Below are 15,633 nucleotides of genomic sequence, written 5' to 3'. Positions count from 1 at the left end.
ACTTGATGTTTTTCCTTTTATCTTTCTTCTCTGTCTAAAAAAAAATACACTCAAGTAAACAAAGTCATCTCCACATTTGTAGCATAATAGAACATACTGCCCCACGTGGGGCATCACCAAGGCAACCCAACATTAATTTCCTCCACCATTTATGCATATATTCCCTCTTTATGCATAAGAATGGTATGTCAAACAACCAGACCACAAAAAAGGTGATTAAACAAAAGATTTACTTGTCTCTTAAGTAAGTGAGGACTTGGACTAGCTTAGCAGTTAACTTTACACCATAAGGACAAGCAAATATGCGGTCTAGCAAGAATTTGAAAAGTATGAGAAAAGGAAACAACAAAAGCCTGAATGAGCTAGCAACCTTACACACAGTACAGAAAAATCCACATTTCTATTCTAGGAAAAATAAGAACAAATATTTTTCATAAAGAAAATCTAAAAATATCCTTAAGAAATAGGTTCTCACCTTCATAGATCCAGAAAATGCAGCATCATTTTCTCTATTCCTGTGGAGCTCCTGGGATCTCAGCTCAGACACAGACACCAGTCCCTGCCTGGTCTTCACCAGGAACCCTCCGGGAGCCCGTGCAAACCTGGCTTGCTGGTGAGCAGCAGCGGCGAGGGGCAGCCGGGTGAACAAGGTTAAGCCCCACAAAACAAAGAATAAACACCAGCGCAAAAACAGCTGCGATGCAGTGGAATGGAAACTGTGACCCTGTAGCTAATTTGATTGGTAACAATTTGCCAAAGCAAAGTAGCCAGTCCAAGAAGAACTTAGAGTAAAGGGTGACATAACTGAAGATGAATGTTCCTTGTCATTCCATTACTGAGTTTGCACCATCCACCGCGCTGCCCAAGATGATGTCAAAGTTCGTGAGGAGTTAGGGAAACATTCCCAACACTTGGGATCCTTAAAACAGTCTGATTTCCCTTTACTCCTTGAAGTCTGGTGAGCATAGCATCTTTGGAACAGAAAGATTTCATATCCAGGCATAATATTTTTTCTGGTGGTGGGGATTGAACCTAGGGCATTTGCACTGAGCTATATACCCACCCCTCTTTTATTTTGAGACAGAGCCTCAATAATTGCCTAACACAGACTTGAACTCAGCATCTTCCTGCCTCAGCCTCCCACAGTTATGGGATAGAGGGATGTACCACCATTCCTGGCTACCTCAAGCTAAGTTTTAAATAATATTCCAAAAACATGGGAGAAATTAAATATGAATAAAAAAGTGTAATGTAACAAATATGAAAACCCACTGGGGAAGATAGGGATGAGCAAAGTTTAAGTAAAATATGATTAAATCCTACAATGAACTCTATAATGTTTAGTCATGTAGATCTAGTTTATGCATAATTCATATGTTATTATATCCTGTAACTATGATTTATATATCTAGTACAGTAAGCATCGTTTAAGTTTTTCATTTATGCAATCTGAAAAATAGTAGGTAGAAAAATATATGAGGTAAAAATTACTAAACACAATAACTCAAAGACATAGGAATATGCAAGTTTTAAAAATACAGGACACATTTAACAAAACTGATGGTGCAGAAAATACTGATTGCCATGGAGTCATGCTTTTAACCAATTTTCATTGGAAGCAAACTATTTTTTCTTTCTGCCTGGCATGATTCATTTATTTTAAAACAGGGTTTGGCTAGCCTCCAACTTCTGAGCACAAGTGACCCACCTGTATCAGCCTCCTGAATGCTGGCATTACAGGTACATGCCACTGTACCCAGCTTCAAACACATTCACCAGTGTTTTTGTTTTGTTTTGTTTTGTTTCTAATTTTAAAGAGAGTAGTACATGAGAAACAAACAAACACAAAAATAGAACAGTAGCAGCACACCAGTATCATGAACATAAACAAATCAAAGCAAGAACATTCAAAGTGATACAGGGTCTCAAGGCAAATTAATACAAATCAACAGTGGTTGTTACATTGCGTATTGCTATCCTCAACTACGTTGCTCAGGTTATCAGATGTAAGAATGAAAGATCGCTCAAACCATTAAAGAGAATAAGAAACTAATTCTTTAATAAAACATTAGAGATAATACAGTTTTACTAGACAAGATGGTAGGAGTTCACCATTGTAATTCCATTGCATATTGTTACCTTCAAATCAGTTGCTCAGACCACCAGACACAAGCATGCAAAGTCAATCACAACATAAAACATTGTGAGCAGTAGCTATTCATTTGAATACACCATCAGACAACAGCAATAGTCATTGCAGCTAATCATATATATATTTATATTTTGCCTTCTTTCTTTTTTCTTTCCCTCATCCCAGTCATTCCTTCCTTTGAGCAATTTCTTTCCCTTTCCTATCATCTATTGTACGTTTTGAGTTTTACCAGTCTTTCAGGTTCCTACACCAAGGAGACAATATGATGTTAACAAATGCGGGTCTGATTTATTTCACGTATGAGTATGGTCTCTAGTTGCATCCATTAACTACAAAAGCCTCGAGCTTATCTTTTTTAATAGCTGAGTAATACTCCATTGTATAAAAATACCAGAACTTTTTTATCCATTCCTCAGTGGATGGGCATCTGGGTTGTTTCCAAGATTTAGCTATTACAAACTGCACTGCTATAAACATGGGTGCATATATATCGCTGTGGTATGATGTCTTTAATTCCTCTGGGAAAATACACAGAAGGGGAATAGCTGGGTTAAATGGGACTTCCAATCCTAGCTTTGTGAGGAACCTCCAAATTGATTTCCACAGTTGTTTCACCAATCTACACTCCCACCAGCAGTGGAGTAGGGTTCCTTTCTCCCCAGAGCCTCTCCAGCATTTGTTATTGGTTGATTTCTTGATGATAGCCATTTTTTCTGGGGTGAGATGGAATCTGTGTTGTTTTCATTTGCATTTCTCAAATGACTACTGACGTTGAACATTTTTTCATGTATTTATTCACCATTAGTATCTCTTCATTAGGGAAGTGTGTGTTCATTTCTGATACCCATTTTTGGATTGGGTCTTTGAATTTGGGAGGCGTGATTTTTTTTTAATTCTTTATATGTCCTAGATAGAATTCCTTTGCCTGAGGGGCAAGTGTTTAAAATTTTTTCCCAATTCATGCATTTTCTTTTTACTTTATTGGTGATTTCTTTAGATGTGCAAAAACTTTTCAATAAGATGAGATCCCGGTTGCTGATTCTGTGAAGTATTTCCCATGTAGTTTGGTTTTTGTTCATGAACTCTTTGCCTACCCCAATGTCGTCAAGATTTTTACCTACTTTCTCTCCCAATAAATTTAGTGTTTCTGTTTTAATATTTAGATCTTTGATCCATTTTGACTTTAATTTAGTGCATGGTGAAAGACGGGTCTAGTTTTAGTCTTCGGCATGTGGAAAGCCAGTTTTTCCAGCACCACTTATTAAAGAGGCTATCTTCTTTCCACTGAACATGTTTGGCCCCTTTGTCAAAGATAAGGTGACTGAGTGTGTTTGTAGTTGTATCCGTATCTTCTAATCTGGTCCACTGATCTTCAGGTCTGTTGTTGTGCCAGTACCATGCTGATTTTATCACAGTAGCTTTGTAATATAATTTTAAGTCAGGAATTGTGATGCCTACTGCCTTTCCTTTGTTTCCCAAGACTGTTTTTTGCTATTCTAGGCCTCTCCTGGCTCCAGATGAACTTTAGGAGTGTTTTCTCTCAATCTATGAGGTATACTAATGGTATTTTAATTGGGATTGCATTGGATCTGTACAACAATTTTGGGAGTATGGCCATTTTCACAATGTTGGTTCTTCCTATCCATGAGCAAGGAATATCTTTCCATTTTCTTATATCCTCTTTGATCTCTTTTTTCAGAGTACTATAACTTTCACTATATAGATCTTTTACTTCTTCTGTTAGATTCATTCCTAAGTATTTCATCTTTTTAGATGCTACTGTGAAAGGTGTGGTTTCCCTAATTTCTCTCTCAGTCTGTTTGTTACTTGTGTACAGGAATGCTATTGACTTTTGAGTGTTAACTTTGTATCCAGCTATGCTCCCAAATTTCATTATTAAATCCATGAGCCTTTTGGTAGAGTTTTTGGGGTCTTCTATGTAGAGTATCATGTCATCTGCAAATAATGACATTTTCACTTCTTCTTTTTTTATCCTTATTCCTTTCATTTCTCTCTCTTGTCTAATTGATCTAGCCAATATTTCCAGAACTATATTGAATAGGAGTGGTGACAGTGGACATGCTTGTCTTGTTCCTGATTTTAAAGTGAAAGCTTTCAATTTTTGACTGTTTAGTATGATATTAGCTGTTGGTTTATCATAGATGGCTTTGATCAGCTTGAGAAAAAGTCCATCTATTCCTATTTTCTGTAGGATTTTCAACATGAATGAGTGTTGGACTTTATGGAAGGCTTTTTCTGCACCGATGGAGATGATCATGTGATTTTTGTCCTTGGCTCTATTGACACGGTGTATTACATTAATTGATTTGTGTATATTGAACCATCCCTGTATTCCTGGTATGAATCCCACTTGGCTATGGTGTATGATCTCCTTCATGACTTGTTGTATTCTGTTTGCTAGTATTTTATTGAGAATTTTTGCATCTATATTCATTAAGGAGATTGGTCTGTAGTTCTCTTTCTTGGTAGGGTCTTTCTCTGGTTTTGGTATCAGAATAATACTTGCCTCCAGGAATGAGTTGGGGAGAATTCCTTCCCTTTCAATTTCATTAAAGAATTTGATAAGAATTGGTGTTAAATCTTCCTTAAATTGCTTGTAGAATTCAGCTGTGAATCCATGAGGACCCAGGCTTTTCTTCATTGGCAAGTTTCTAATTACATTCTCAATTTCACTGGCTGATATTGAGTTATTCAGGATTTTTATAACTTCTTCATTCAGCTTTGGTAATTCATATGTATCTAGAAATCTGTCCATTTCCTCTGTGTTTTCCATCCTATGAGAGTAAAGATTTTCAAAGTAGGTATTGATGTTCTTCTGAATTTCTTCAAGATCTGCAGTGATTTCACCCCTTTCATTCCTTATAGCATGTATTTTAGCTTTTTCTTTCTTTTTTTGATAAGGTTGGCTAGGGGTTTATCTATTTTATTTATTCTTTCAAAGAACCAACTCATTCATTCATTAATTCTTTGTATTGATTTTTAGTCTCCATTGTGTTAATTTCTGCTCTGAGCTTTATAATTTCCTTCCTTCTTTGGGCTCTGGATTTGACTTGCTTTTCTTTTTCTAGGAACTTGAGGTACAGCATAAGATTGTTTATTTGTGCTTGTTTTGTTTTCCTAAGGTGGGAGTTCACTGCTATAAATTTCCCTCTGAGGACTGCTTTCATTGCAGCCCACAGGTTCCTATAGATTGTATCTCCATTTTTGTTTGTTTGTAAATAGTGTTTAATCTCTACTTTGATTTCATCTGTGACCCATTGGTTGTTCAGGAGGATGTTATTTAATTTCCAAATGTTTACGGAGTTTCTGTGTTTTCTTTTGCCATTAATTTCCATTGCACTATGGTCTGATAGTATACATGGGATAATTTCAGTTCTTTTGCATTTACTTCAACATGTTCTATGTACTAGTATATGGTTTATTTTAGAGAATGTCCCATGTGCAGCTGAGAAGAATGTGTATTCTGATGCTGTTGGGTGGAACACTCTATAAAGTTTAACTAAGTCTGTATGTTCACACGTCTGGTTAGGTTCAGTTATTTATTTCCCAATTTTTTGTCTAGTTGATCTATCTCATTGTGTGTTAAAGTCCCCTGTTATGATTGTGTTGCTACTTATATCATTTTTCATGTCTGTTAGAGTTTGTTTTATATAGGTGGGTGCTCCTATGTTTGGTGCATAGATGTTTATGATTGTTATCTCTTCCTCTTGAAGATTCCCTTTCACAAATATGTAGTGACCTTCTTTATCTCTTTTGAAGTTCACATTGTCTGCAAACAGAATAGCTACACCTGCTTTTTTCTGGGTTCCTGTTGCATGGAATATTGTTTTCCATCCTTTAATTTTCAATCTTTGAATTTCCTTTTGAGTTAAATGTGTTTCTTGTATACAGCATATAGTTGGGTTTTGTTTCCTAATCCACTCTGCAAGTCTACTTCTTTTGGTTGGTACTTTGAGACCATTTACCTCAATGGTTATAATGGATATGTACTGGCTTATCTTTGTCATGCTATTTTCTTGCTGTAGGATCCTCTTTTTTACCCTCTGTTTAACCGCTTGCTCTGCTTGGTGGTTCCTTTGGTTGTTGTTCTTGAAGTTGCAGCCTGTTTTATCTCTTTCTAGTATATCTTTTAGTACTCTTTGTAGGATTGCTTTGGTGCTCATGAATTTCTTCAATTGTTCTTTATCATGCAAATATTTTATTTCTCCATTAAACTTGAAAGATAGCTTTGCAGGGTACATCAGTCTGGGTTGGAAGTTGTTTTCTTTCAGTACCTAAAGTACTTCACTCCAAGCTCCTCTTGCCTTGATGGCTTGTGTTGAGAAGTCAGGGTCAGGGTTAGGGTTAGGGTTAGTCTATGTCATCTTTGGATATGCTAAACATTTCTCTCATTATTGTTGTCATTTCTTTTCTCACCTGAGACATTATTTCTGATCTGAGGTCTTCTATGGCCTGATGGAGTTGTTTCTTTACTTCAGTTTCTATCATTTCAGAAATGTCAGGTGTATGACTTCCAGGCTCTTCTATGTTGATGCCTCTTGGACTTGTTTTGGGTGGTGTGGAGGTCTGGGTTTGCATTTTGCTCCTTCATTTTGTCATTTTTGAACAACCAGAGACTCCCTGTAGTGCAATCTCACTGTCCTGATTGTTTTTGAGTGGCAGGGAGAGAGCCTGAAGATCCTCAGTGCTCCATGTAGCTCCTGTACTGGTGAGTGGTGGTAGCCCAGCCCGGGCCGACACACTATGTGTGTGCTGGGTAGCCACCGAGGCCCCAGGGGGTGCCTGAGGCTTTGCCTTCCTTGCACTCTGGTCAGGGAGGCAGAGCCCAGACTCACCGGGCTTCCCGAAGATGTCCGGAGCTCAGCCCAGCCTGGGGCGACACACTATGAGTGTGGCCACATTCTCTAGTGTTTTCAATAAAAACATATGTCACACTATATGTTTGCAACACATACCAATATGTAATCATATCCATTTTTGTACAGGCTCACTACACAAAATCATTGTTAAGAATTAGACTAAATGAAAAGATCACACTTTCCAATGCTGTAATAAGAGATTATCATAAACTTCGTAGCTCAAAACAGCAGAAATTTTTCGCTTTCACAATTCAATAAGCCAGAAGTCTAAAGCCCAAATCTTGGCCGGGTTGTGCATCTTCCGGAACTTCTCAGACAGAATTCATTATTCATCTCTTTCAGTTTTTGGTAGCTACCACCTTTCCTTGTGGCTGCATCAGTCTGGTCTCAACCGGCATGATACTACTAATTTCTCCTCTACTCTGCACACCATTTCCCTGTGTCTCTCTCTTATATGGGCACTAGTGATACTTATGGTCCTTTGGTGCTTAAGTGCTTCACTTAATTACATCTATAAAACTACTTTTTCCAAATGAAGTGATTTTTTCAAATTCTGAGGATTAGGACCTGATATCTGTCAATCAAAGATTCACATCTAAGCCACACACAACATGCATTTAGCCCTTCCAACATCTGCAAAGCTTCAACTCATTCCAGTAAAGTTTGAATTCTTTTATAAATAAAATCAGCTTGGGAAGTCTCAGATTTCATAATTCAAAAAATCTCTTTCCATACATGAATTTATAAAGTAGAAATCAAGATATCTACTTCTAAAATACAGTGCTGGGTCTACATAGGATAACAGTTATATAAACATCCCAAGTCAAAAAGAAATAGTGGGAGAAAGAACAGTTACTGGTCCTTAGCAATTTAAATCTACCAGGGCACGTTCCAGTAGGTTTCGAGGTCTAAAAATACTCCTCTGGACTTGAAGGTCAGGATTATGACCTTAGCATTGGAATTACTACTCTGTTTGCAGCTGAGTGATTTTGTTACCCCGTTTCCTCCCTATAGAATTTGGGGTGTCCAACAATCTTACTTCATACTGTCCTGTCTCTGAGTCCAGATCGACAGTATTTCTGGTGACATAACATTCTTGAAAACTCTGCAGCTACCCTGTGTCTATGTAGGGAATTCATGCAACCAGGCTCTTTTGAGGGTGTTTCCTAAGTAATTTCATCTCTATCTCAGGATTCTACAGAGATGATTGAGGAGATCTCTGAGGTACATTCCTAATCTATTTGGCCCCAGCAAAAGCTTGTGGAGCTGCATCCTTAGCCTACATCCAGCATACTTTTCTAACAATGAATCTGTTCATTGTTAACTGAAAATTTTCCAAGTCATCAAATTCTTGTTCTGTTTTATTCAACAGTCTTTGCCTCAGTTCATTGTTTTCTTTTCACACTTTCCTGTAAACATCAAGAAATCATGTCTCAACTTCAGCACTTTGCTCAGAAATCTCCTCAGTTAAATATACATTATTTAAAAGTTCTGTTTTCTTCTCAAATGCAGTACAGACCTCTGAAAAGGGTTGATTTATGTGTCATGGAAACTCAGTATGGAAGTATAAAATCTACACTGCTGGCCCTCAGGAGAGACAGCTGGGAAGTCTCAGAAAGGGGCTACATGAAAGTCTATGGAAGGAATTTCTTCCTGATCTGTGAATTTCCAGTAGCCCTCTTAAACTCTCAGCTGATGGTATTAAACCATCAGATATCCGGGATAATTCCCCCATCACAAGAGCCTTCATTTAATCATATCTACAAAACCCTTCATTCAAATGCAGCATTTGCAGGTTTAAAGAGTTAAGGTATTTTTCAATCTCCTAGTATAATTATTCCTAGAAATTCAGTCTGATGTATTCTTATTAAAACTGTATTAGTCCTCACTTTAAAAATTATTTTCTGATTATTCAAAGATAGATTACCTACTTAAATGCCTTTACTATTATCTAGACATGCTCTACTTGAAGATATCTTGTGAGCCCCAGGTAAAACTGATGCTTCTTGTGTTGTTTAGTTGTTTTTGTTTTTACTTCCATCCATGCACTAAGACTGAGTCCTTTCTTCTTATTGTACATACTTCCAATTGACTCTTCAGCTTTAGTAGTACTGCTCCGGTTCAAATCAGCCCTCTTCTCTCCCTTCCAGCCCTGACAGTTCTTGCCTTATTTGGTCTTAGATGTGGCTGATCTCACTAGATTGCTGCCAGGCTCTGCTCTTCACCTTGGCCCACTGTACCAGCTCTGCTATCAGAGTGACCTTGCTAAAATTTAAATCTGAACAACTTCCTCACCTATGGGAAACTCCGGATGGCTCAAGTTACTCTCAGGTTTAACTCCAAGTAGCACAGACATGTAAGGCACTTCTTGATTTAGCCTCCACCTATCCCTATGCTTCTATTGTTTCTGTACCTTTCGTTGGTGTACCTCACACAGCCCGAAGTAGCATCAGCCATACGAAGCATATCATGCTTTCTTTACTTCTATTTTGGAAAATACTACATGCTCTTCCCTAGATGAGTCAAAACAATTAGCCAACCCTGCTTATCCTCCAAAATTTGGTCAAAAGAAGACCTTTAAAAGAATGCATAGTACATAATTTAAATATATTTAAATATTTAAATATATTACAGTATACTATATAATTTAAATCTATTTAAATGTTTTATGAAAGAATATAGAAGAAAAAAATGTGAAATAAATAAGGATGCATCACTTTTAGTGATGTCTCAAATCCACCTACAAGTCTGCACTCTTCAAGTACCTGTACCTACTTCCAGGGCAGTCATTCTGTGTTGTCTTTTATCGGCTCATTTGACTTCTAGGGGGCCAGAGTCATAACTAATCATCACGTTCTCAGCTAGCATAATGTTTGATACAAAGTAGATATTCATAACTACTTTTAATGTATAACGAAAGACTATAATCCTTAACACAGTGATTCATCATTGAAATCAACTATAGTACATTTAGTAAAGTGTTAAAACTAAGTTTATAGCACTTTCTTTCCCTTTCACTATATCTATTGTACCTTTTAGATCTTATTTGCTCTTCCAGTTTCTTACACTAGGGAGACAATGTGATGTTTACACATGTGAGTCTGATTTATTTCATTTATAAGTATTGTCTCTAGCTGCATTCATTTATCTATAAAAGCCTCAAGTTTATCTTTCTATATAGCTAATTAGTATTCCATTGCATAAAAATACCACATTTTTTTTACCCATTCTTCAGTTGATGGGCATTTGGGCTGTTTCCAAGATTTAGCTATGACAAACTGGGCTGCTATAAACATATATCACTGTGGTATGATATTTTCAAGTTGTTCTGGAAAAATAACCAGAAGGGGAAGGGACCTCTAATCCTAGTTTTTTGAGGAATCACCTACTTCTTTTAAAAGTGGTTGTATTAGTTTACAGTCCCACCAACAGTGGAGAAGCATTCCTTTTTCCCAACTGCACCAGCGTTTGTTACTGGTTGGTTTTTTTATGATAGCCATTCTTTCTAGAGTGAAAGTGAATCTCAGCATTATTTTAATTTGCATTTCTCAAATGACCAATGATGTTTAACATTTTTTCATATATCTATTTGTCATTTGTATTTCTTCATCTGAGAAGTGCGTATTAATCTCAAATGCCAATTTTTGGATTGGATCTTTGAGTTTTGGGGGCTTGATATTTTTTAATTCTTTATATGTTCTAGATAGAAGTCTTTTGTCTGAAGGACAGTTGGCTAAAATTTTTTTCCAATTTGTGGGTTTTCTTTTCACTCTGTTGATTTCTTTTGATGTGCAAAAACTAGAAAAAACAAGAATGAAGGAAAGGAGAAAAGGAAGGGAAATATATATACATACCCAAGATAACTAAGACAATTGTACTACTAATTTGTATTAGTTCATTGGAAGGAAGTTAGTGCTTATATTGCTTAATCAATTTTGCATGCCTATATCTTATAATCTGAGCAACTACTTCAAAAATAACAATATGCAATATAATAACCATTGTTAATTTCCTATCTTGTTTTCAAATTCTATGTCGTTTTTGTTTTTTTCTGTCTTTAAAAAAAAACTTTTTTTTAAACTAAAGTTCATAGGTTGTAATTTGCCACTTAGAAAGTTAATTACTTATAGCACTGAATTATTTTTAGGCTTGATCAGCTAGCCTTTAAAATTCAAGACACTGGCATGTAAGCATATATTAAAGTGACACAGTCATTACCAGTGAGAGAGCCTTTGCTTTCCATCTGAGTTCCAGGAGCCAATGTTTATATGTAACAACCTGCTAACAGGGATGAATCGCTACCTGGCTGCAATAAGCTGTATTTAATTCGCTTAAAAGCATTTCTAAGAGCTTCTGTTCTTCCAACTTAAAGTCTATGAATTTTCTTGGCTACCACATTACAGAACAAATACACTAAAAATGTTCTTTTTAGTGGGGCCAAATCATTCACTATAAATACTTAAAACCAGTATTTACATGGAATGGAATAATCTTCATTTCTCTGTACCACAAAACATAAATGTTAGGGATTTTTTTTCTGTTTTCAAAGATTTTTTACAAGTGGCAAAGATCAATCTTCATTGTATAATATTCCTAGCAACTTTCATTTATTGTTAAAATAATAGAATGTTCATAATGCTACATGTTCTCATTTGGAAGAGAAGACAGACCAGAAGAGTTACAGCAAGCTATTGGCAAATTTTAGATGAATATATTCGTTGCTTTCTCAACAGAGAGCATTCTTGGCTAAGGAAACCTGACTTCCTTTTTGTCATTCATCAGGAAAGAAGGGAGTGGAAGAAAAGGGATAAGGCAGTGGTCCTCAACCATTCTGGAAATGGGGACTGGTATACTGGAATACGACTTTTACATGGACGGGAAAGGGGGAACTAGATTCTTTTTACATTTTATTAATATATATTTTCAATAAATATCAATTACCTTCCTCAGTGCTAGCGTCTCTGCCTGAACTCCACTTCAGAACATGAGCGCTAGGTTCTCATAAGGACCATATAACCTACATTCCTACGTGCACAGTTCACAGTATCCTGCTCCTGCGAGAACCTAATGCCACACTGATCTGACAGGAGACAGAGCCAAACAGTGACGCAACGAAGGGGCAGTGCCTGTAAACACAGACAGAGCTCCCTTCACTCACCCGCTGCTCACTTCCTGCTGGGCAGCTGGGCTCCTGACAGTCTAGAAACCTACACTAGTCCATGGCCAGGGCAGGGACCCTGGGATAAGGATCTCCTCCTGCCTTCCTCAGGGGATCTGCTGGGCGGGTATGGGAGAGTTGCTATAGGTCTCAATCAGTAACTGCATTTTATATCGACTGCACTGAGATTGCTTCTAAATAACCTCCATCCATTCCCCAGTTGCCATCACTGCCTCGGCTCCTCACTGACGTATGCCTGAGATCTTCAGAGCTGGGTTTCTGTCTTGTTTCACCGTCTCCCTCCCTACTGAGCTCCGAGCCCTCCTGAGGCCGTCTCTGTGTTTCTCTCCCCACTGAGCCGCACGTGATGGAAATGCGATGAGTGCTGGGAGCAAGAGAAAAGAAGGCAAAGACTAAAGCCTGAAGGGCCATGTCGTCTCCTATGGACACTCACTGTAGCACAAAAGCTTTAGACAAGGACACATATTGAGGAAAGAGCAAGACTGGACAATGTGGGGCAAGAGCAAGGGTTCTGCCCACAAGAGAGGACGGCAGCCCCAGGAGCTGCCCATTCCTCCGGAATGCCGTATTTACTATTTAACATTCTTGGTATTTTTATTAACAGGACCGAAAAGGTACTATTTTCAAAGTAAACACATTTCCTTATACTAACGTATGACTATTTACAGACATGTATGAGACTTCCCTTTGTGACATTATTTCTGTGTGAAAATTAGTTTCAGATTCTAAATAACTCACACTTATAATGTAGTCCTCTCATAATAAGGACCCAGTTCTAATCTCTGCTGCCTCACAGTTCCCTCTTGATTTCTCTTCCCCTTTCCTTCCCCTTCTCTCTGTCCCCCTCCCTTTTGATCTCCCCTCCCACCTATACCTTTTGTTGAGTTTATTTCTCTGACTCTTTCTCTTCATATTGTTGCTGAAACTACAACATAAATGAATAATTACATGCATTCTCATGTCCAGTCTCCAGGCCCTGAAGTTCTTCCATCATAATGACCATCACAGCTCAGAGGCTCTGAGCCCACATTCTCCCCAGTGAACTCTCCATTCCTAGCAAGACCATACTTGAGGTCTTACACCCCATACCTTGTCTGTCAAAATGACTCAGGAATTATTTCAGAATTTCCATTCATTCTACTTATACCAGTAGCTCATAAACTGCCTGTGAAACATTCCTTTTATGATAGCATTCTTTTTATCCTCACAAAAATTTCAGAGGGAATTAATTAGTGTTTAATTTCTTAATTTGTAGTTCAGGATCTCTATATTACTGTCCTAAATACCTTCCTAAATACTTCCTGTCCCCAAGCAGGGGCCTTGCACTGCATCCTCAGCACTTCACTGAGATTATTTCCTTGTTTCTGGGGCACATCTTTAACCACTTCATCTGGATGCTTCCACTCAGGTTAGTGCCTCTGCCTGCCATTCTCTCCCTGTCTCTGTCTCTCTCTCTCTCTCTCTCTGTCTCCCATGCCTCTCCTTCCCTCTCTCCCTCTCTCCCTCTCTCCCTCTGACAACTCTAGCCCCAAATCCTTGGTAAAAATTTCTCAGCCACTCAACATGCAGGATTACCTTCCTACTCTCCTGAGCACTTAGAATAATCCCATACATGTGTGATATTTTCAAGTTTCCTATGTGAGCCTCATACCAGCCCTATTAAAAGGCTTTATAAACATCTACACTATTCAGATGAAAAGAAAGGTTCTGAGAGACATGAAGTGATCTGTCCCATAAACACAGCCAGCACATAGCAAAGGTTCTCTTTCACCCTGGCTGTCTGAGTCCACGGCTAGTTGATACTTGGCCCTTACTGTAAACATCCTTATGTCCGGAGTCATTTGCATCCTTTTACTTTAGCCTCCCAAATTATACTATCAACTTTGTAAAGGCAGAAGCTCTATGTAGAACTTGCTCTAATGCATCATAATACACAACATGAAAATTAAGGTAAACTTGAGAAATACTAAGAGTTCAATCCTTCTACCCTGTGTAAGAAGCCTTGGTAAGTTCTGTCTCCATGACCGGTGCATAGATTCTGATCTGTCAACTGAACATTCCACGACAAATGCCAATATACCTATTTTATTTTGATTCTTGACCTAGTTCCTCCTGCCCCAGGCAAACTGCAAGTTCCCTAAGGATAGATATAGTTAATGAATCAAATGAGATCTGCTATATCAATGTGTACTGAAAAGCTGTAGTAATAAAAATTAAAATAAATAAAGAAATGTTGGTTGTGAGTTGAGTTGTAGAAATAAAAGCAGGACAACTACATTTCCAGAATTCATCTGAAGAATCGTCTAGTATACTTGCTAAAACTACAGCTATCTAGTATTCTTATTCAGTACTTTCTTAATCTTATGTCTCTCTATTCCTGGCTTTTATTGAAGTCATGAGCCCAGAGAACATACTAGGAAACAAGCACCAGTAATGCAGTGACATGGGTCAAAGGCTCTGAGGCAGACTGTGGTGTCTGGCCAAGAGCGGCCCCTTGTCTGGACAGGAGGGTTGTGGCTGTGATCCACACTGCACCCAACCTGCTTCTCGGTTGGTGAGAGAGAATTTAGCACTGCCATGTTTCGCACTGTTCCAACAAACCTCTTCCTCAAAATCTGGAAGTTGTTGAACAAGAACAGGGCAAACAGGAGGAGAATTTAGACAGTCACAGGATTTCATGACACATCAAGAACATCATGCTTTAGTAATGAATGCGGAAGTACTCACAGGCTCTCCCCGAGGTCCATCATGCCCGGGTATGCCTGGGGATCCTGCTTCTCCCTTTTAGTGATTTGATAAAAAGAAACAGAAAATCCATTTCAGGTCTACTTAGTAAAATACTAGTATATAATTTACATATTAAAACATGCTAGACACAGAGAAATAAAAATTATCTCTAGATTATTGGTATTTACTCCTCATGACATCAAATAACACTTTCACAAGTCCAGTGACTATATAAACATCAAAGACATATATTTATAATCAAATTATAAATTAACTATGGTACTGTATAATCATTCTTTAAGTGTGATTTTCAAAATATTTATTTTGATTTTCATTTTAATTTAAAATTGATCATCCTATTATACCTTGCCTTCCCAGAGTTGAATTTTGAAATCAAAATAAAATTATCATCCTGAATGGAGTTACATATAGGTTACTCCTTAAAATTTCCTGGCCCATTAATTTAGTATCTACTTGTTTAAAGTAAACATCCAGGGCTGGGGATTTAGCTCAGCGGCAAAAGCGCCTGCCTGGCAAGCGCAAGGTCGTGAGTTCGGTTCCCGGTACCAGAGAAAAACCAAAAAAAATAAAAAAATAAAAAAATAAAAGCCTTCCCAAAAGGCACCTGGACCAAATCTTATCCCGTTTCCACCCAGACCCCGCCCCCTCCCTCGGCGCCCAGGGTTCGACCCCGC

The 15,633-nt window shown here is 37.9% G+C and overlaps 1 protein-coding gene across 3 annotated transcripts in view; it reads right to left on the bottom strand.

The window, feature by feature from the left end:
* Positions 1–15,633, bottom strand: part of Col21a1 (collagen, type XXI, alpha 1) — a 192,346-nt gene that overhangs the window by 38,213 nt on the left and 138,500 nt on the right. For all 3 annotated transcript variants that reach the window (XM_005377582.2, XM_005377584.2, XM_005377583.1), the window contains exon 17: positions 14,939–14,992. In XM_005377582.2, coding sequence (XP_005377639.1) covers positions 14,939–14,992 — 54 coding nt within the window. The remainder of the gene's footprint in view (positions 1–14,938; positions 14,993–15,633) is intronic.

Source organism: Chinchilla lanigera, unplaced genomic scaffold (assembly GCF_000276665.1).
Source record: "Chinchilla lanigera isolate Chin_1 unplaced genomic scaffold, ChiLan1.0 scaffold00010, whole genome shotgun sequence".
In the NCBI taxonomy this organism is placed as follows: domain Eukaryota; kingdom Metazoa; phylum Chordata; class Mammalia; order Rodentia; family Chinchillidae; genus Chinchilla; species Chinchilla lanigera.
The sequence above is the reverse complement of the archived record's forward strand: the minus strand, read 5'-3'. Positions and strand labels throughout refer to the sequence as shown.